We start from the raw sequence: 22,987 nt of genomic DNA, 5'->3' as shown, positions 1-22,987 counted from the left end.
AATCTGATTATGATCAGTTTATGGTATAATTACTTTTTTATCTTATTACCAGGCAATCATATAAGGCTCGAATCCTGTACACAGCTCCGGTTTCTATGAGTTAGGGCAGGATTTCCAATTCACTTTCCATGATTAAATTCTTCTCACCTTCCCACTGTGCCAGATGCTTTCATTTCCCTCCGGATCAACGTTATCCGTTTCCAAGGTGAGATACACGAGCTTCCTCTGAAGCCCCCTTTCCTTTATTTGCTGCACAGCCCGCTTGCCAATGAAGTCCGCTTGCTGAAATCACATGAAATTAATGATGATAAATGACTGTTGTGGCCACGAGGCAGAGGCGTGCGCTCAGAGACATTTACATATATGTATAGCGTCTCCTAAAAGTCACACGAGAGTCATAATCAGTCCCACAACCTCTACATGCAGGACAGAGGGAGGAATTACAGCGAGGGTTATGCATCCAGCCAGGCTTTACTTATAATGCTAAACAGTGGGCAGAATATAATTTGGATTTGGCCTTAACATGGTCCAGATGTGACTGTCCTTATCAAAGGTGTACTAACATTTCTGCATTTCCTAGCATATTACAAGCATATGTTAAAATACTCAGATTAGTAAGAGCTCCAAATTCTAGGAACCCTACTAATCCCAAAATAGAAAGGGACAAAATGTCCATTAAATGAATTTAAAGGGCATCTACCACCAGGATGAAGTACTGTATGCAAATGGAGCCTGGAGCCCCTCAGGCTCATTTGTATACAGTCCTTCATCCCGATGGTAAATGTCCTCTAATTTGCAAATTGTGTCACACAACGTATGTTAAAGGTGCACCACAAAAAAGATGGTTAACTCTGTTAGGCCATTGTGGGGGGAGCGGCAGATTAATGATTTCTGGCACACAATCTTAATGAATCGGTCACACCCTGCAATATACACAGAAATAGCACTTTTAGTGCATTTTCCGACTTTCTAAGTAAATGTGCCCCAGCATCTCAGCACCATGACCAGTCTGCTCGGCATTCAATGGAGAGAGGATAGTTGAGGAGCCCTCATGTCCATTCACAGAGGAGACAGATGTATACTATATACTGTATAATATATATATTAGTAAAACACTTCTATTTATTTATTTTAAAAAAGAAAACGAGGAACAAAATACATCCTAATACTGAAAGGGACATAGGTGCAGTCCTGTTAAAACCATTATTAGCCACTAGGGAGCAGTGGTGTACACTTCCAGTCCTGGATCTATATTTCAGCAATAATAATAAAATATAATCATATTGATATTTAATCATAAAAGTTACTAATAATAGTCAGAGGAAGACAGAATTCTCCTGTGAATATTCTCCTTTCCATATCCTAGTATGTTCCTATTCCAAAATTAGTGCAAAAATCTCCTATAAAACATGAACAACACTTAGGGTGTAAACAGCTTTCCTCCCTTACCTTGTTAAGCTTTATAAAGTAGTGAAGTCCGGCCTCCAGGGGGTCTGTGTCACAATTCATCTTAAATGACAGACGCAAATTTTAGAAATATTTATACGTTATCATTAATTACTCATAATCACACAGTAAACCTCTGGCACCAATACAAGAAAAGATGTAATGGATATTTGTATTTAATAGGTTGCTAACTTTTTAAAAGAAATCTACCATCCAAATAAAACATGATAAATCAGACCCTTTTCACACTTTTTTTTGTAACGCGTGTTTTACTCACGTGTTTTTGACATGGAGAACTCGCATTGCACTCTGATCAATTGGATTTTTGCAGATTTTCATCTTTTTACATGCACGTTTTTTTAACGCACATAAAAATCTCTGCTATACTTTTGTAAGTCACGCCCCATTCAAGTCAAAGAAGAAACATCAAAAATGTATTGTACTTGCGAGCATTGCTAGGCGATGTGAAAAAAGGCAGCAAGTTGCAAGTGGGTACCAATCGAAGAATCATGGGATTTCAAATACCCCAAAAAATGATAATGACTCCAAGCAAATAGTGACCAAAAATGCAGGTGATGTCAGTTTTTCACACATTGCACTTTGATGTGATCTGCAACACAAGCGTGAAAGAGACCTTACTCATAGATCCAGGCACCGCGTAATATCGTAATATTCTAATATGCGTTATTCATGGCCTCCTGCCTTTAAAATCAACTTTAAAAATGTTACAGTATTATACTAATGAGCCAAAGAGGCCCTATGGGCAATGCCAGAGCCCCTCCAGGTTCTTGAACTGTGCAGGAGCACTTCCACCTTTCTCTGTGTGAGATTACAGTATGCCGAGGGGGAGGGGAGACATCCTCTTTCACAGTTTAACAGCCTGTGAAGCTAGTCCACAGAGGGGCTCTGGTAATGCCCCATAACTCTTCTGGCTCATTAGCATAATTGTACAAGTTGATTTTAGATGCAAGGAGGCCATGGATAACAAATATAAGGAGATTACCACAGTCACAGTGCCTGGATCTATGAGTAATGTCCCTGGTTTATCATGCTTGATATTTATGGTAGATTTCCTTTAATAAGTTTTGCATAAATCACTAGTACGAGTGACTTTGTAATATATCTTAACAGAGCAAAGTGCTTCTTTCCCCCCTTACTTTGGCTCTTATCACCCTCCTTCCTTCCTATTCTGCTTTTCTCCAAAAACTTCTGCTAAGTTCCATCTTTCTAGAAACAAGAAGGAAGCTGACGGAGGTGTTACCTCTGCTCCCCAGGCGCGGAAAGCCTTCTCCAGTCTTAGCGTGTTCATGGCGTATGTACCGAAGTTATCAATCCCTTCTTCCTCCCCTGCCTGCATGATCTTGTTGTACAGCGCCGATGTATCCCGCCTCTGGTGGTACAGCTCCCAACCCAGCTCACCTAGAACACATTACTAAAGTCACTGATTCAATGAAGAGGACAAACGAGGGATGCATGGTAAAAGACCAACGCATCTCCAACCACATAATTATTCAGTTTTTAGCCATGCAAATGAGGCTGGAGTGCTTTGGCAGAGCACCTCAAGGCTGCGGCTCCACAACTGTTGGCCGCAGGAAGGATATTGTCGAAGGGAGAAGGATGAGACAAGGCGAAAAGGTGAAAATGGGCAAGGGATGTTGTGAAGCTGGAGCCCTGACGCTCTCTGCTAACACCCCTAAAGCACTTCAACATCATCTGCATATTTCTAACATTAACTTGTAAGGCAGCTCCCTTACCATCAAGCATGACCTTCAGGAAGCCTAATGACATGATGCGGGATTAAAACCAAACCAGTCTGTCTATTCCAGAAGGAACAGACTCCCAACTGTAGACAGCACTGTTTTGATGTAGCTGCATCTCTTCAGTACAGTGTAGGGAACTGATTTGGCAGAGCGAGACAATATTTAGAGATATTCTTTACACCCACCACACGGATCATAGAAAACTAGACAAGTAGAGCTATTCATAGATCTCTATGAAGGAGTGTAGGGGGGTCATTGTGCCGGCAGAGAGAAGGTAACTGTTATTATCACTTATTGTGAATGATGTCTATCTACTCATCCATTCTATTCTGTCCTCACCTGTGTACGATATTCTGATGGCTGTTACTGGGATACCAGCAATGTCCATTCTTCTTCCATGTAGAAATTTGAAAGCCGAATCATTCAAGTCCTCAGATGTCAATTTCTGAAGAACCTTTCTGGATAGTGGCCCAGCGACTCCGAGCACCCCCACCTCATCGGTCACATTCACAATCTCTACATTATACCTGCCATGTGCTGCAAATTCTTCTATCCACCTGTAAGGAACATGCAAAGTATAGAAAAACACAATGTAAGAGATGTCACTATTTTACACTTTACATAAAGAATTATTGTGGCAGATGTAGTAACAGTGTCTAAAACTTGGACAGTGTAAACTTAGGTTAGACAGGCAGCCTTAAAGGGGTTGGCCACTTGTGATCTTATCTGTCCGCGATCAATCACCCTGACAGGACCTTATGATAGTATTTATGAATATAAGATCAAGGTCCTGGCAGGGTGATTGTTCATGGACAGATAGAGATCACATGACCCTCCATCTGCGGCCATTTTATGGACAGGAATGTCTGGCTGATGAGGTAAAAGACAGGAGGCTTCACTTTACATATCAAGAAAGCTGAGCAGAACTTCTAATAGATGTATATTGCTAAATGACCTAATATCCTGCCCCCCACACATTACAAAAGCATTTTACAATAGTAGTGTCACTTAATAACCAGAAACTGGTTATTGATGTGGAGTCAGGATGTGTAAATGCATAAGGTTGAGCCCTCTCTGTAGCCCCATGTATACTCTATTTGCACAGCTTTTTTGTATACGTTAAAAAGCAACAGGCACATTTTAATTTTTCATGTGTCCGTTTTTAACTTTCCATTCCCAAAGTACTAAGTTAGTTATTTTCCAGAGCCATGTAAGGGCTTATTTGCTGCTGTACAGATTGCAATTAATATTAAATGGTGCCATACGGAAGTACAATGTACTGTGATGCAGTAAAAATGCACTTTTTTGGTACGGGCTTGGTTTTCCTGGCCCACCTACTTATGGCTCATTGTATGTTGGATTGTAAGCAAAATCTCCCCAGTGTTATCCTTATTGAAATACAGAAAATGTTGTAAAAACCTGAGATCATGAAGTTCCGATCCAGACCCAGTAATTAGTAAGAACTCTCCGTGGGACAAGTGTGACACTGTGAGCTCAGCATAGACACGACCTCTCGGAGTCAGCATGTGACTGATATTTGTGTAGCCCTCCTGTATAGATAAAAAGGAGACTAGTGCTTCACAAACAAATCTGGGCACTTGCCCATGTATGCCCAGTGCTGGCGCTAGCCCTGGGGAAGATCATCTCTAGAATCAATATATAATTAATGTCTTTTAACTTAAAAAAAAAATTGCGGGTTGAATATTATACATCACTGAATTCCATTACAAACCTTTGGAATCGTATTTGCAAAGAGATGGTCCAGTAATTTGATTGCGTCCTTCCCTTTCACAGTAAACTTTCCAAACGGCGTCAGATCAATCACTCCCACCTTCTCCATCACCTGCTTATATTCTCTCCTCACAGGCTCAAACCAGTTTGTTCTCCGAAAACTCGGTCTAAAAAAGTATGACAATTCACAAAAAAATACCATTTGAAAAGTTAAAAAAAAAAAAAAATCTGAAAAACAACATGTATATTTACAACCAAAAGATATGCGACTATCCAAAGTTGGTAAAATCTAAGATGTAATACCAGACACTATCCATGGGGTGGAGCTGTTTCACTCAGATGCAAATGAAATGATGAAACTGAAACTGAATGTTCTATTGCTTAGAGCTGGAGTATTGATAAGAGAGATTTAGGAAACTAGGAAGGGAGTCAGTAATTGACTGCAGCTTGTGGATGGGGCCAGTATGAATAAGCCCATATTCAGATGTGTTCTACTCCAAATCAAATCTCCTGAACTTACAGCGCCAAAGATCTTTATCTTTCAGCAACTTTTCGTCATTACACGCACTATTGGGATGGGAGGTGGTAATACAGATCATATAATAAGGACTCATCTGAATACATCATTATGCATACACCACTTTAAAAAAAAATGGGTGAGTTTTTTTCATATAAAAATGTAAATGTCAGGAGACATAATAGGTGCATTTTAATAAGGCGGCAGCACACATGGCGTTGTGGGTCGTTTTTAAGTAGTCCATTAAAAAACGCATACGTTTTTGACCCGTTTTAATTAAGATAATTGGTAAAACCGGTCAAAAACGCATGTGTTTTCAAAAACAGACTGCTTAAAAATGGCCCAATAACGGGTTCAAAACGCCACGTGTGTCACCGGCCTAAGGAATATTTCTTTAAATGTGCCGAAACAATAGAATATACTTCTAGGTGTAGTCCTGCCCAGTGGTGGAGGATACGGGCATAGTCCAGGTAATGAAGAGATGCCATGATAACTTACTTGTATTCAGCCTCATCTCCTGGTTTGTAGAACCAGTGGGGTTGTTCCCATCCTGCATGGAAGCCCATGGAGCATTTTGTCTTCAGTTCTTCATATATTCCACTTATTCTTTCTGTTGGTCTTCCTGCAAACCTTTCCTCCTTAGGATATCCAACTATTGGATGAAATAAAAGGTCAATGGATTTGAAGCTTCTAGGAGTATGGAAACATTAAGAAGTAGGACCAAGCCCATGACATTCTAGATGGGTCTAGCTGGGTCTGTTAGATTGGTTCCTCAGCAAAAGAAAATCCAATCTGCCTATTGATCAGAAATACCTATATCGTACCAATATTGTTGAATCCATACGACTCTCTGGCTTTTACCGCTGTGTATTTTGAATTGGTCCATTTTCCGTATCTATTTGGATCTAATTCAATGAGGTCAAAAGGAGGTTCTCCGCCAATGATCCAGTCACTCAGGAATTTGCCAATGCCACCAGCGTGAATAATACCATAGCTAGAAACATACAAAATATACAATGATATGAAATCATTTTTTGGCTATATCAGTCATGTGATTTGCACTTGTATAAAAAGATTGGGAGGGCCTGAGTGCTATATCGCTTGAAAATTGTATTTGGGACCTGAGATATCCTCTTAGGGGAACTGTTGTCCAATGCCATATGAGTGGGGTCTGTTCCTATCTGCATTAGGATATATCTAGTACTGCATCCATAATAAATGTACGCCATTTGAATAATTCATGGTATCATAGTTTATACGGTTTAAAAAAACACATGTCCCTTAAGTTCACCCAAGGAAGGGAAGTGATTGGATGAGGAAGGGATGTAGGGGAAACCATTCTATATAACATAACCATCAATGTTATTTAGATTCTCAAACATGGCTTTGAGAAAGACTTTTGCAAACTCTCAGAATATGATCCAGTCCCTTTCTAAATTGACAGTATGGCTTCTGCACTGAGCTGCCATATGTCATAGGAATGAGCCCTAAAATGGGAATATAAGCTGTTTTCCCGAAAACCATTGAGACTAACAGTCCCATACAAATGCTGGGCTAGCCTTCTCATGTTTCAAAAGGGGAAAGAATATTAAGCTGTTGTCAAACACAAGGGTGAACACGTTCTAAATGGGTATACTGTATATATCCCATATATACTGTATCCTTATTTGTATATGAAGTTTAGATTTCAATGAAGGATTATTTTAAACAATATATATTCACATTGAAAGCAATAAAAACTTCTAAACTTCAAAACTTCTAATGCACCGACAACGATACTTACCCAAATCCAATGGCCACCCAGTAATTTTGGACACCTTGATGTGGGCCGACCATTGGAAGAATATCAGGAGAGTATGTTATAGGCCCAGACACAATGTTAATAATATCTGCATTTCTCAGCACAGGAACCATGTCCATAGCTGCCTCCACATGCTGCATGATCCGGTCTAGGTCCGACTCAAACAGCTCTTTTCCAAAACCTAGATGAATAAAGTGTCAGATATTAATTGTGCAGTCACACCAGAGTAAGGTCAGAGGGTGATGAGACTTTGTAGTGACCTGGGTCAACCAGAACAATTACAGATTTGACATAAACTCTAGAAAAGTTCCAAAGAAGGCCCTGCTACTCATTTAAGTGGCCCACCAACATCCCACCCACTTTTCAGAAAAAAACTGCCATAAACTTAGAACTACTTGAATTTGCACAAAATTATTTTTTTTCCAATAATTTTCCAATTATTTCCCAAAACACTATTTTAAGAGTTGCAGCTTTTTCTTACAATAACCTTGTCAAAAAGGATGACTCCAACCAATGGAAGAGGTACAAAGGGTGTATTTGCCCCAGAGCATTTGAGGGTCTGGGCGGTCTGCTTCCAATATTACATTGAGGCCCAGCAGCTTTATGTAACGTTTGTGGACCACTGTTAATATTATGAAATGATTATTTTTTGTGTAAGGGTTTAATATATTTAAATACCTGGTGGGACTCCATCTGTTACCCAGGATTCTTGTAGTCTCATCTTCTCTGGACTTTCATAGGGCCCAAATAAAAGGCCATCACGTTCTTGGCGTAGATAATACGAGCCCTCGAGATCTCGAATTACTGGCAGCTCCTTCTCTAAGGCTTTCACTTCAGGAACGGTTCCAGTAACCACATACTGATGGTGGACAGGAATAAGAGGATGTTCAAGTCCTATTAACTTCCCAACCTCCCGAGCCCAGAATCCTAGGGGATAAATAGACTGTCAGATACATATTATTAGACAGCGGGACAGCAGTAGACTGTAACTTTGAATCCTGAATTCTATTTCTAGTTACATTGGAATATATATTTAATGTGTGTATATAAGTTGTTTCAAATTTAAAGAACTATTAACTACATACATTTTACTGTATATGAAGGAGATGTGAGATGTATTAGTAAACGTGGCTATGTTCAAAAAGACACATTTTGACATGTAATTTGTCTGTATTCCACCTACCATTGATTTTAATAAAATGACCAAAATAAATAAAGAAGAGGAGACTCATTTTTTTGCTTCATAGGAAGTAACCCCTGGCATAAGGTATCCAGTACTGGACAGTGCTGTATATGGCCAAAGTTTGGGAACAGCCCAACAATAATGATTTATCCAACCCACTGCTGACTGTAATTAGGGCCAGCGCCATCTCTTGGCAAGTGCGGGGGTCCAGAGCTGTTGGGGGGGGGGGGGGCACATAAGGAATCCATGAAGGTGAGGGGGGCTGAAACTAATGAATCCATTAGGTTAGGGGGACTTTATATAAAATAACCATGACAGGGCTGTACATAAAATAACCATGAGGGGGCTGTACAGCATGGTAAACTAGGAAATATTTTAGGGAATGGGAGTCTGTTTTAGTTTCTGAAGTTTTAAGGCCGCCATGTGAGTTCGCTGCAAAGGGGCCCACGGAGGCTCCGCCGCCCAGTGGCCTACTGAAACCTGGATTCGACCCTGTCTGTGATATTACTATCAGTATAGACCCTCCTTTGCTAGTTGCTGTTCTCCCATTAGTCACAGGCTGTCTACTCTGTAGTCACTGGGAGCCACCTGTCACACATTGCGGGATAAGTCTTGTTTGTTTAAGAAATCTTGCAAAAGACATTACTAAGCCAATATTTGCAGAATTGTGATTAAAGTTGCAGGCAAAAAAAATAGAAAAGGTTGTGAGCTGATAGGGAAAAAACCTGTGGTGTTAAATTCCACAAAAAGTTAGCCATATAATATATGAAATAATTTGCAGTCTGAAGATGAAGATAGTCCATTGTCGGGAACAAGGGGTAGTGGACCCACTTTGACCACCGCCGACAATGACATAAGCCGACCCCTGGTTGCGGAGTCTAAGTGGCACCCGGTTTTCACCAGAGCCCGCAAAGTGGGTTAGACTTGCTGCGACGTGGTACTACCAGGTCACTCCACAGGCGCAACTTTGTCTGCGGTGGTGGACAAGGCAACGTGCAGGATCAGAGGGCAGGCACGGAGTCGCGGTCAGGCAGAAGGTCAGGAAAGGCAGCATGGGATCAGAGTCATGGACGGCGCAGAAGGTCAGGGCTGGCAGCAAAGTCTGGAACAAAGCCAAGGTCACAACGCGCAATCACCATAAACGCAAGAGACATCAGGAGCAAGCTTTCTCTAAAGCACAAGGCACGAATATCCAGCAGTGGGCACAGGAAGAAGCCGGGAATTTAACTGGGAAGGCAGCTGGCCAGCACGGCAAGTTAAGTGAATCTGCAGAGCTTTGGGGGCACAGGGGTCACCTGTGACATCCATCTTTACCGTGTAATTCAATCTTAAATATAAAGGAGTTAGAATCTAGCATTTCAGCTGTAAAGGAACACTCCAGTCACAGCTGATTCATTACATTATACCTTGTGCAGGGCCTGGAGGGAGGAGCAGGACTCCTGGTTCTAGGAATACAATGAGTCCTGCTCCTCCCTTCAGAACCTGCACCATGCACCTTTAATGTTTGACAATGGAGTAAGTAAACAAAATGAATAAAGAAGTAAGGTGTATTTAAACTATTAACAGCATTAGTGTAAATAAATAGTGTATTTGATAATAGTAAACTTTGTAATACATTTATATTTTTAAAAATCTGTTCCTGATAGGAAGCTGATAGTGTCCAATGACAATGTACAACTGTAAAGTATAAAAACATTTGCTTAACTCTGCACTAAGTAAAAATAAGCAATTCTCTAATTCCCCATTGGCTGCTCTCCATTTGCCATGCTGTCTGGTAACCATGGAATGAGAGGAGAGGAGAAGACAGGAGGCTTGTTGGGAGGAGCAGTAGTAGAGTAATGCAAGAAAAGAGGACCTTGAGTGATGCCACAAGCATGTGACTCATCACATGCTTCAGGTCGGCCAATTACAAACACGCTGTCCTGAATCATATGAATGTCCTTTAGTCGATGTTACAACCAGGAAGTCCCGCCCACTTCAGGAATAGGAATAGCTGGATATGATTTATAAGAAGGATTAATCTATCAGCCAGTATATAAGGATAGCAAAAAGCCACATGATACAGGTATTGTTGGAATTGTTGTCAAAGACTCTCTAGTTTCAAATCTAATCTAGTTGAATCATTAAGGGAAATATTCTATAGGAAGAGTTACTCATTAGCCTCCTTATCTGTCTGAAGTAGAGGGACCTCAGAAAGCTTTCCGATACACTGCAGGAGGAATTGGCAGGAGAATAAGTACAGAGAAGATGCTTTATGTTCCAATGTTTACGGTTCTCACCTGCTCTGTTCATTTGTACAATAAAGTAAAAATTTCTTCACTTTATCTGCTCTTTAACCAAAGTAGCCACTGGCTTCATCTATGCAGTTTTGTGGCATCGATCAGTGCCAATGCAAAAATGCATGTGAATGAAATGAGAAATTAAAACAGGGTTCCTTCTCCTTGCAAGTACATGATCACCTATTGGACATGAACAGCCCTGGAAATATCAGGTATTTCCTCCAAGTTTCATGCTTCCATATTTGATAGTTCTTTCTATCAAAAAGTCATATTAAAAATATTCTATAAAAAAAACTAAAGATTCAAAGATAATATTGAAACATCTGTGTACAATGCAGACTTTATGCAAAAAAAGTATCATTTGTCTCATTGTATTATATTAATACTGTCATTTTCCCCAAGGACAGAAGGATCTGAGCTTATTGTGACACAGTTCTATGGATAAATTGCTGGGTCTGCAACTAATTGTACATTTGGATTTTCTAAAACAACCTAAAAGAAGAGAAGCAGCGAGGAAGCAGCCTGATCTAGTTTATTCTGGTTTAGCTATTCGGACTTGGCTCGGAGCAGACTTTACTGAACAGTTTAGTTGTTCCAAGTGAGGAAACATGAAGCCAGCTCCACTTGGCACTGATGTTACATGGACTAGATTCTGCGGTGTCGGGGGAGGGGGTACCGAGGGGTTACATGAGCGTAGTAAGAGCCGTTGCTGCATACTTCATTTCTACTCAGGGTTAGGATCAATTCCTATTACACTATCCTGGGGATGGGACATGTTGGATTTCAGCATGGCAATCCCTACATAGATAAACCACTGGCAGTTAGGATCACCATACAGGAGGGATGAGCAGAAGTCTAGCCAAGGAGACCAAACTTTACGAAAGCCCTCATATTTTCCATCGTCATTAGCAAATCATGCACACGGTCAGGTTCAAAGCCACTGTCCAATTCTTTATTTATATAGCGCCTACAGATTACGCAGTGCTGCACAATCCGTCCTTGTCCCCAATGGGGCTCACAATCTAATTCACCTACCAGGATGTTTTGAAGTGTGGGAGGAAACCAGAGGACCAGAGGAAACCCACGCAAACATGGAGAGAACTTACAAACTCTTTGCAGATGTTGATCTGTATGGGATTAGAACCCAGGACTCCAGCGCTGCAAGGCAGAAGTGCTACCCACTGAGCCACTGTGCTCTGGATGACGCCTCAGTCAACCTCCACATGTGAGGAATGATCTTCCTCATGACCATGATGAAGTGAGACAGTAGGCATTTCTTGAATTTAGGCCAGAGACCATGGAGAGAAGAGCTAGTTCTGGGGTGGTATGTAATCACTGAGAGGGTAGGTTGTTATAAACAATAGGGTGAAACTATGAGCTGAACTGTTAGGGGTCTCTGCATGCCTTTTGGCCCTGATGGTCTGTTCCAACACAACAAATTCTGCTCTGCCATTGTGGTTGCAATCTGCTTTACTACACTTCTGTGTCAGTGTATCTCCAATATATGAGGAACCTTACTGAAGCAGATCGTTCTTAACCAGTTTTGTCCTGGACTCTACTACTTAGATCATGCAATTGTAGTTCGAATTTGGGTTGTAAGTGCTGGCTTTGAATAAGGCCCATTTCACACCTGCATTGGGGCTTTCGATTACACTCTCTGTTTAAGAAGAGCATAACTGAAACTAAAAAAAACAGAAGAGGGTCTTCTTCTGTTAGACCTTCAAATTTTTTTCTGGTACCACCTGAATCTATCCTCAGCTAAAACCTGTTACACTTGGTTCTGCTGAGCCTTTCCTGTTTGTTCCTGGGCTGACTGCTTACCTAACTGTACTTCTTGCCATTGTTGTCTGCCAACCGGTTGTGGCCAGGGTCCCACATTACAGGATTTTAAAGGGAACCTGTCACCAGGGACCTCATTTTTCACTAAAGACAGATTGTAAAAGCCCATGACACCTGCAGTGCACATCTGCCTTTATGCTTTTCCTTTGCATTACAATATAAATATGTGTTATAACTGACTCTTGCACCCTGACAAAATCCCGGGGTAGTCACAGGGGTGGGTCTTTGGTTTGGATGCATTTCAAAAAACAACATGTGACTTGTCTGAGCTGCAGGCTGCCTCCATCTTTGTGCTCCTGCACAGCTTGTCCCTCCCCCACTGATGTCATCTTACCAGGCTGTGACCTCTGAGAATGAGCAGGAGCTATATAGGAGCACAAAGGTGGGGGCTAAGCTCTGAGGAGTGAGAAACACAGACAGGCCACATGTTGTTTTTTGAAATGCATCCAAACCAAAGTCAAGCCCCTGGGACTACCCCAGGATTTTGTCAAGGTGCAAGGTCAGTTATAACACACAATTACACTCACCGGCCACTTTATTAGGTACACCATGCTAGTAACGGGTTGGACCCCCTTTTGCCTTCAGAACTGCCTCAATTCTTCGTGGCATAGATTCAACAAGGTGCTGGAAGCATTCCTCAGAGATTTTGGTACATATTGACGATGGCATCACACAGTTGCCGCAGATTTGTCGGCTGCACATCCATGATGCAAATCTCCCATTCCACCACATCCCAAAGATGCTCTATTGGATTGAGATCTGGTGACTGTGGAGGCCATTTGAGTCCAGTGACCTCATTGTCATGTTCAAGAAACCAGTCTGAGATGATTCCAGCTTTATGACATGGCGCATTATCCTGCTGAAAGTAGCCATCAAATGTTGGGTACATTGTGGTCATAAAGGGATGGACATGGTCAGCAACAATACTCAGGTAGGCTGTGGCGTTGCAACGATGCTCAATTGGTACCAAGGGGCCCAAAGAGTGCCAAGAAAATAATCCCCACACCATGACACCACCACCACCAGCCTGAACCGTTGATACAAGGCAGGATGGATCCATGCTTTCATGTTGTTGACGCCAAATTCTGACCCTACCATCCGAATGTCGCAGCAGAAATCGAGACTCATCAGACCAGGCAACGTTTTTCCAATCTTCTACTGTCCAATTTCGATGAGCTTGTGCAAATTGTAGCCTCAGTTTCCTGTTCTTAGCTGAAAGGAGTGGCACCCTGCTGCTGTAGCCCATCTGCCTCAAAGTTCGATGTACTGTGCGTTCAGAGAAGCTCTTCTGCCTACCTTGGTTGTAATGGGTGGCGATTTGAGTCACTGTTGCCTTTCTATCAGCTCGAACCAGTCTGCCCATTCTCCTCTGACCTCTGGCATCAACAAGGCATTTCCGCCCACAAAACTGCTGCTCACTGGATGTTTTTTCTTTTTCAGACCATTCTCTGTAAACCCTAGAGATGGTTGTGCGTGAAAATCCCAGTAGATCAGCAGTTTCTGAAATACTCAGACCAGCCCTTCTGGCACCAACAACCATGCCACGTTCAAAGGCACTCAAATCACCTTTCTTCCCCATACTGATGCTCGGTTTGAACTGCAGGAGATTGTCTTGACCATTTCTACATGCCTAAATGCACTGAGTTGCCGCCATGTGATTGGCTGATTAGAAATTAAGTGTTAACGAGCAGTTGGACAGGTGTACCTAATAAAAGGGCCGGTGAGTGTATATTGTAATCCAAATGCTTATTAAAGGCAGAAAGACATTTGCACTGCTGGTGTTATGGGCTTTTACAATCTGTCTTTAATGAAAAATGAGGTCCCTGGTGACAGGTTCCCTGCTAGTTTATTACTGTATGACATCCTATGCTTACAGTCAATAAAATAAAGATGGTAATTTAATTGCAAGTGTAACATACAAGTCAGCAGTGAAGGTCGAGTAAAAAAGTGGTTGTGCCATAATTGACATTTATTTCCTAACCATCAGACAGGGGATTAATGTCTGATGTGTTACAACCACTGGACAGTAAGTGGCACAGAAGTGAATGGGGCATAGGTCGTGAATGTGCACCAGAACTCCCTTGGCTGTGGGACCTTTGTTCCTCTGTTCTTCCGAACACTATGGATCTCAGTAGTCAAACAACTGTGATCAGGATGAATATAAAAGGTCTATTATGATACAACCCCTTTAATAATTATACTACTATAAGTCGGCAATAATACATATTTTACATGTTGTTTCCTAGTCAAACAGCTCTTGCCTCTTATTAGGTCCAGATGCAACCACCACCAGGTCTGACCTGGCATAGATTTCAGCTATAGTACAACTGTAGTAAATATGGAGGCCCAGGGGTGGGGGTGGGGGGCACACCCCTCCTGCTCCATATACGCCCCCAGTTATGTGGCTTTTTACATGCCTTCCAAGACAGAATACTGGAGAAGGCATAGTTGATCTACAAATACTAAATAATAATAATAATGATAAAATAAATGGAAAAAAGGAGAAGGCCTTTCTAAAAACACTTTGATCTTTTATGATCTCTAGACGGCTAAGTATCATCAATTCTCCACTCCTCCAGTGTGCACCGAGATTTAGGATACATTGATGGAAAGACCTATATGAAGATCACTTAATGACAAAAGTAGTGTTGGGTCAGTTTATAGTCATGTAAGGGAGGCTGGGGAGAACAATGCAGCTACAAGGGTTACAGCAGTCTCATATGCCTTTATGGAGGACAATCCTGAGATATACTGTAACCATTTTTTTCTTCTGTGGATTTAATGCCCATTATTGTTAAGGCCAAGCAATGAACCTGGCTGCCAATGCTGGGTCGATGGGACATCATATGAGGGTGCTAAAAGCTCTAGACAGTCCACATGTGGCTGGCGTATGGTGAAATTGTGTGTAGGCGTGTAAAGCACCAAATATATATTGTTATAGTATAATAATAAAATAATTGGTATTATTTCGGAAAATAATCTGCCCAAAATAATCCTGAGCTTAATAAATTTTACAAGTAAATGTCCTGCCAGTTGCCGCTGTCACTTAATCCTACGCCAGATCTTAGGGTCAGCTTAGTACAAACATCATGAGTATCTCTGGGTCTTTCTGAGAATTGGGATCTAAGAACGTCAGCACATTGCTGGAGTTCACCCACTTATTATACAGCAGCTTTTACTTGGCTTGGAGAATAAAATTGTCCTCATGATTTCAACAAAAGTTCACTAGTGGAAAGCAGATGTTATTTTCAGTCTGATTTCACCAAGATTTTGGGTCTTTAGTAAATATGTAGGGTATAATCTACGATCAAAAACCATTATGATAAACAAGGGACACTCATAGATCCAGGCACTGTGACAGTGATAATCTAATTATATTTGTTATCCATGGCCTCCTTCCTTCTAAAATAAGCCTGAAGAGCTCTGAGGGTGTTTCAATAGCCCCTCCATGCTTTGCAGGCTGTTACAATGAGCAGAGCAAGTCTCCCCCCCCCCTGCTCCCAGCTAGATTGCAGAGGGAGGAGAGAGAGAGAGAGCAGGGGGTTGGGTGTAACATGTTCTGCTCATGGTAACAGCCTGTGAATCTGCAGCACTGAGGATCCCTGGTAACCCCCCCCCTTCCTCCAGAGCCCTTGAAGCTCATTAGAATTATTTTGAAAATTGATTTTAGAAGGAAGACCAATTCAGGGTATGTAGAAATAACACAAAGAACTTATAACCCGCATCACATTGATTATACAGGTAAGTTTGGGTTTAGATTACCAACAGGATGGAAAGATCTACCTGTAGCATTGACAATCCGTTTTGCATGAATTGTTCCATGAGGGGTTCCCACATCCCATGTCCCATCAGATCGAGGTGTTAGGTTAGTAACTTGTGCTGGGAAGTATAACTGCGCACCATATTTCCGGGCCCCTGATGCAAGGGCCATAGTCAGGGAATAAGGGTCAATGTGACCATCTCCAGGATTGTACAATCCAGCCAGAACCTGCAAGAAGAGAAATAATGAATCTGAAATGCACATAGTAGAACAGATAATATCTTCTGCTAGTGGAAATGTAAGTGCTATAAATATTAAAGTAACGAGAGTATCTTATTAGGGAAATAAAAGAATAAAAGAAATAATCTGATATTGTTGACTTTCTTCAGCATTGAATCCCATGAAACTTGCAATGTGACATTATATAAAGGTAAATATCAAATATGCTTATTAGCTGAGAATAGTCACTTTTTCTCCGAGATGGGGCTCTATAGCACCTGGTTCTGGTGTCATTGTGAAGATGAGAATCTTGTCTTTCAAATCGCAACAGTCATGTGGTTGAGATACTTTATGAGCTTTCCAAACATAGAACACCTCTCTTCTTTCCTATAGATGGATTTACTTCCAAGAGGTGTGTCTGTGGATGGTATTGGTTCACTTTAAGTTGCAGTAACCAGTTCCATCTTAGCTCATACATGATAAATAAATACACATACACAGTATAAGGCTAAAAGGTACAGACAGGTGGAAGGTGTCAGTTGCAGACTGGTGCCTTACATAGCGCTGGGATTCCTTGAGAAAGAAACAGCTGCTTCAATCAGATTTTTGGCACATAGATGTTCCCATGGCAGACCCAGAGGACACACTGATTAACACTTTCACATGAGGCTAAGAGTTTGGTGTTTCTATTTTTTACTGAGAAAAATATGGTGATATCAGAAAAGAAAATACTCACTAACCAATGCCCCCCACATTAGGGAGGTCCAGAGACTACACGGACGTGTAATCCTTACAGCTCAGCATTACAAAATAGTTTCTGTGTGTTATGGAGCCAGCTGTATATACAGGAATAGTTCTGTCTAGTGTGTAGATGAAGGACACGGAGCTATGTAAATAATTAGCCTCAGCCTGTTCTTCCCACATGTCAGGAGTCCTGACATGACCTACAGTAATGGATGCTCTCTGCTCGTCTGCCACTGCTTCTATTATACCATAATGTCACTGGCCAGAGACAAACTGTTAGGTTATGGATTAATATTAATACTAGGAATCTGGGAGACTTATTATGTTGTTGCTATAATTTGAACCAATTTATCAAAAGTCACATCGTGATGTATAAATTTGTTGCAATATATTTAACGCATCTATAAACTTTTGACAAAACTGCATAAAATTAATAGCGCAGATGATAATAGTAAACTTTGTAATTTACTCTCTTAATTAAATCTGTTCTTGTGCCCTTCTTTTCCCTCTGCCTTTCTTCCTTATTTAAGCAGTTTGTGTAAATAATTCCTGTATCCACTGACAGCGGAGAGATAAAGTAACCTGAAAAAGTGTCTAATGTGTTGGCTACATTACCTCATGTTTTTTTTTGTAGTATATAGCATTTCAGCTTTAAATGGACACTCCAGTCACAGCCGATTCTTTGAATTATACCTTGTGCAGGGCCTGGAGGGAGGAGCAAGACTCCAGGTTCTAGGAATACAATGACAGTGGGGGTCATTTACTAAGGGCCCGATTCGCGTTTTTCAGACGTGTTACCCGATTATTTCCGATTTGCGACGATTTTTCCTGAATAGCCCCGGGTTTTTGGCGCACGTGATCGGATTGTGGCGCATCACGCCGGCATGCACGCGACGGAAATAGGGGGGCGTGGCCGAATTAAAACCCAACGGATTCGGAGAAAGCGCTGCATTTAAAAAAAAAATAAGTGTCGCTGGACACGCGCTTACCTGTACCAAGAATAGGATCGTGAATTCCGGCGAACCTCGGCGGACTTCAGCGCCGCAGCGACACCTGGTGGACGTCGGAGGAACTGCCTTAGTGAATCGCCGGAAGACCAGAATCCTCCACACAGAACGCGCCTCTGGATCTCGAATGGACCGAGTAAGTAAATCTGCCCCAATGAGTCTTGCTCCTTCAGGACCTGCACTTTTTTTTTTTTTTTTTTTTTTAAATCAAACTTGTTTTTATTGATTTTATAGCAATTACATACAGAAATATTCTTGAGTTACCCCTGTCCCTTCACTAGAGTGTTATTCTGAGAAATATGGGATTAAAAATGCATTTGATAAATATGGCGGGTTGGCTAACCGCTTCCACACCGATTTTTTTTAGACATGAAAATTATCTGAGAAGTAAAATACTCTCCAAAATGTTTAGCTTGTTGGCCCAGTGAAAATAGACTGGACGCTAAAGGTCGAAAGATATCTTAGTTATAACAAAATAGCAATGTGGGTGGGTGATGTGATGAGAGAATGACACCCATCTGCTCGCTGCCCAGTAGTCATATGCAGCCAAGATCAGTAGAACAGACATGGGTTTGGCTCTCTGCAGTAAACTCTCAAGGAGTAGCAGGCTCAACCATCTTTATAACTACTATAGACTTCAGGGAAGAGGATCATACGAGTACCCAAAAACTTCTCTTATTGTGGGGGCCATAAATGAAAATGTCGGTCCTATACATGAGGTTGGATTAAGAACCCGCCAACCCTAATTTGGACATAAAGTATCAGGATAATGCAATTTAAACTATTGTTTATGAATGACAACAAGACATTTGTTACCTTATCTATGTTCAGTAGAGGAAAGAGTTCCTTCGCTTTTTCTGGTCCGATGAAATACTGAGGATTTGGATGCCATCGGCCCCTTGTCATCTGGTATTTTAGTTCATCCACACGAGTCGGAGTTGAAGCAATTCTGATGCTTCCTGGCTGATGGAAGCCAACTGCCTTAAAATACACAATGGAATTAGGTCCTCACTGCTATCCTCCATGATCAGTGCCATGTTACAAGATTGCTCTACTCTAGACTGATCTTCTTTCTCCTATTCTGTGGTTATGAATATATGTGTACTACAATGCATTAGCATGAAGGCTGGATTTATCTTTAGTCAGAGTAAGGCTGTGCCTATATGTGGCTTGGGAAAAGGGCAGCTACTGAAGAAAATGTTTTTAACACCCTTCAGGAAGGGCTGGATTATGGGGTGGGCTCCTGGGACCCGTGCCCCGGGGCCCCCACCACCTTTACTCGTCAGACACCAGAAATGTCTAACAGTCAGCTCACAGCTGTGAGTGCCGGCGCATTGCACATGCACCCACTTTCCCGCTCTGTCAGTGAGAGGGTACCTGCACAGCCCACCGATATTAAATCTCATTCTCCATGCAGTGCACTTTTGGAGAGCTGCACTAGATGCAGAGAGACACCGGACCCCCTCACATAGGGAGTCCGGGAGGCAACCTCAGACTGCAGGATATGGGTAAGACACTAGTCTTTTAGTCACAAGCTCAGTGAGTTGTTTTATATATTGAATAAAGTTTATATATTTTTGGTTTTATTAAAGAACGTTTTTTTGTGGTAGTATATAGGCTAACATGTAAGTAGGAGAAAGTTTAGAATTATAATAATGATACTTTATAGTAATGTGTACCACTGTCTGGGCTACATTCATTTGGGGCTCCCACTATATTTTGCACCCAGGTGCCTTAACCAACCTTAATCCAGTCCTGCTTTTATGAGCAGGGACCTGCAATGTACATGTTAATAGAAGTCTACAAGAAAAGGAGGTCCTATAGAAGAACCAAATAATGCACTGGAAGTTTTTCATAGGAATCATCATATATCCCAATTATGCCTGGAAAAATGACTGAACAGATTGATAGAAGATGTCCCAAAATCTTATTATAATACAATACCTGTCCTGTCTCTTCTTCAAGGTCTTCATAAAGTTTAATACTGTAATAATGGATTTTCTTGAGGTTAATTCCAGGATGAAAATATGTTGTTAGCCCAGCCTGCAAATGAATAGCCCAAATATATTAGTGTGCATCTGAATATATTTAGAAGGTTCTTATATTAGATAATAGATCGGATTTCCAGTTAACATTAACTTGACTCAAGTTGTGTAAATTACCCGTATATTCCGGCGTATAAGACGACCTGGTGTATAAGACGACCCCCCTACTTTCCTGTTAAAATATAGAGTTTAAGATATATTCGCCGTATAAGACTACCCCTTTTCCAACGCATACAAAACACCGGTAAAAATTAAAAAAAAAAAACAGATTTGAATTTAACATGGTCCTTTTTTTAATTTAAATTCTTATGACATGCAGGTATATAGCAGGAAAACTGTTGCTCATAAACATAAGGCATACAACAACAACATTACCATCGTCCATTTTACTGTAAATGTTACCATACTGTACCTTAAATTTTTATTTTATTAAATATTCCATGCCATGTACTCAGAAGCGGGAAAAAAATTCCAAATGCAATGAAAATGGTGAAAAAACGCATTTGCGCCATTTTCTTGTGGGCTTGGATATTACGTCTTTCACTGAGCGGCCCAAATGACATGTCTACTTTATTCTTTGGGTCGGTACGATTAAGGGGATACCAAATTTGTTATAGGTTTATAATGTTTTCATACATTTACAAAAATGAAAACCTCCTGTACAAAAATTATTTTTTGGGGATTTTGCCAACTTCTGGCTCTAATAACTTTTTTATACTTTGGTGTACGGAGCTGTGGGTGGTGTAACTTTTTGCGAAATTTGATAATATTTTCAATGATATCATTTTTAGGACTGTACGACCTTTTGATCACTTTTTATATTTTTCAAAATGGCAAAAAAGTGCCATTTTCGACTTTGGGCGCTATTTTCCGTTACGGGGTTAAACGCATTGAAAAACCGTTATCATATTTTGATAGATCGGGCATTTTCGGACGCGTCGATACCTGATGTGTTTATGATTTTTACTGTTTATTTATATTTATGTCAGTTCTAGGGAGAGGGGGGTGATTTGAAATTTTAGGTTTTTTATTATATATATATATTTTTTTTTTTTTTAGTTTTACTATTTTTCTGACTCCCTAGGGTACTTTAACCCTAGGTTGTCTGATCGATCCTATCATATACTGCCATACTACAGTATGGCAGTATATGGGGATTTTCCTCCTCATTCATTACAATGTGCTATCAGCACATTGTAATGAAGGGGTTAAAACGATATAGCCTACCATGGAGACGGATCGCCGCTCCCGATGACGTCACGGGTAGCAGCGATCCCAGGTAAGATGGCGGCGTCCATGCGCCGCTATCTTTTTGAGGCTTCCGGCAGCTTGGCCGGCAGCCATCGCTGTGAAAACACCCGCGATCGCTGCTAGCACCGATCGCGGGTGTTTTCACAGCGATGGCTGCCGGCAATATGCAGCAAAGACTTGCCGGCTATGGAGAGGGCTCAGCCCGTGAGCCCTCTCCATGCAGCGCGACCCAACCGCCGCCATGAATACACGGCGGGCGTGCGCGATTACCGGCGTATAAGACAACCCCAGAGTAGACAGAAGATTTTTCTGTCTTCAAAAGTCGTCTTATACGCCGGAATATACAGTATGTAAAAAATGTTACAACTTATTAACAGGTTTGGCCAAAATTAGAAAACCATGATAACTGTCATCCAAAACAGTGCCACACTTGTCCTCAGGTTGTATGGGGTATTGCCGTGCTAACCCATTCTCCTCAATGAAACTCAGCAGCAATACTAGATACAACCCATGGACAGGCTGAACAAGCACTTACTAAAGTATTCTCATATACGGTGTAACAAGTTACATTTTTGGAAAGTAATACTTACTGCATGCCATGTAGATCCAGCCGTAAGCTCAGATTTCTCCAGTAGTACCACATCCTTCATGCCGGCTTTGGCAAGATGATATGCCAGACTGACCCCCACGCATCCTCCACCAATAATAACCGTTTCTGCTGTGTCCTTCCATCTCTTTCCCAGAATAGATGATTTGCTATTCTCATTGCTTACATATACATAGGAAAGAACAGGTAAATGTTAGGGTATCTAATACTGTATATCAATGCAAAGGCTACTGATATTAACAGCATGTGTTAATATGTTAATGCATGCGTTCCCAAAGCGTTAACACGTGCGTTTTATGGACGCAATGTTGACAAAAATGTAATTAGGCAAATCTCTTCAGCTGTTTAAAAACGCATGTGTTAAACGCAAACAAAACGCAACGTGTGACCGCAGCCTTAGATTTTTCCGCTCAGACTTGAAGTGCCCAATGATGCAGGCCATACACTTGCCTCGGGCATCAGTAACCAGAGAGGAAGGGTAAGGTAATGGACTATCATTAAAAAAAGAAAAAGCCGATTCACCTAGAGACAAGCAGAATGCCATGAGGGGGCTGTTTGGGGTGATAAACTAGGGAATATTTTAGGGAACAGGAGACTGTTTTCGGTTCTGAATTTTAAAGCCACCACGTGAAATCATTGCAAAGGGGCCTAGTGAGGCTCTGTCGCCCAGGGGCCTACTGAAACCTGCCTAACCCCAACCCATATAATGCAGATTTCCCCAAAATGCCCCCATTCCTGCAGCTGTCCCCTTTTATGTAGCCCCCCCTTCATAGTGCCCCTTTTCTCAAACCCCCTCCC

General features: G+C 41.4%; 1 protein-coding gene across 2 annotated transcripts in view; it reads right to left on the bottom strand.

The window, feature by feature from the left end:
* The window catches only part of DMGDH (dimethylglycine dehydrogenase), an 81,881-nt gene that overhangs the window by 4,951 nt on the left and 53,943 nt on the right, over positions 1 to 22,987 (bottom strand). For both annotated transcript variants that reach the window (XM_072137766.1, XM_072137755.1), the window contains exons 2-15: positions 22,173 to 22,350; positions 20,231 to 20,329; positions 19,103 to 19,267; positions 16,340 to 16,544; positions 7,934 to 8,182; positions 7,238 to 7,436; positions 6,279 to 6,448; positions 5,953 to 6,106; positions 4,939 to 5,104; positions 4,626 to 4,756; positions 3,546 to 3,763; positions 2,708 to 2,865; positions 1,450 to 1,509; positions 148 to 282 (exon numbers count right to left, since the gene is read on the bottom strand). In XM_072137766.1, coding sequence (XP_071993867.1) covers positions 148 to 282; positions 1,450 to 1,509; positions 2,708 to 2,865; positions 3,546 to 3,763; positions 4,626 to 4,756; positions 4,939 to 5,104; positions 5,953 to 6,106; positions 6,279 to 6,448; positions 7,238 to 7,436; positions 7,934 to 8,182; positions 16,340 to 16,544; positions 19,103 to 19,267; positions 20,231 to 20,329; positions 22,173 to 22,232 — 2,169 coding nt within the window. In that variant the 5' untranslated portion in view covers positions 22,233 to 22,350. The remainder of the gene's footprint in view (positions 1 to 147; positions 283 to 1,449; positions 1,510 to 2,707; positions 2,866 to 3,545; positions 3,764 to 4,625; positions 4,757 to 4,938; positions 5,105 to 5,952; positions 6,107 to 6,278; positions 6,449 to 7,237; positions 7,437 to 7,933; positions 8,183 to 16,339; positions 16,545 to 19,102; positions 19,268 to 20,230; positions 20,330 to 22,172; positions 22,351 to 22,987) is intronic.

The sequence above is a fragment of the Engystomops pustulosus genome, chromosome 1 (genome assembly GCF_040894005.1).
Source record: "Engystomops pustulosus chromosome 1, aEngPut4.maternal, whole genome shotgun sequence".
In the NCBI taxonomy this organism is placed as follows: domain Eukaryota; kingdom Metazoa; phylum Chordata; class Amphibia; order Anura; family Leptodactylidae; genus Engystomops; species Engystomops pustulosus.
Note: the sequence above shows the minus strand (reverse complement) of the source record. Positions and strands in the feature narration are given on the sequence as shown.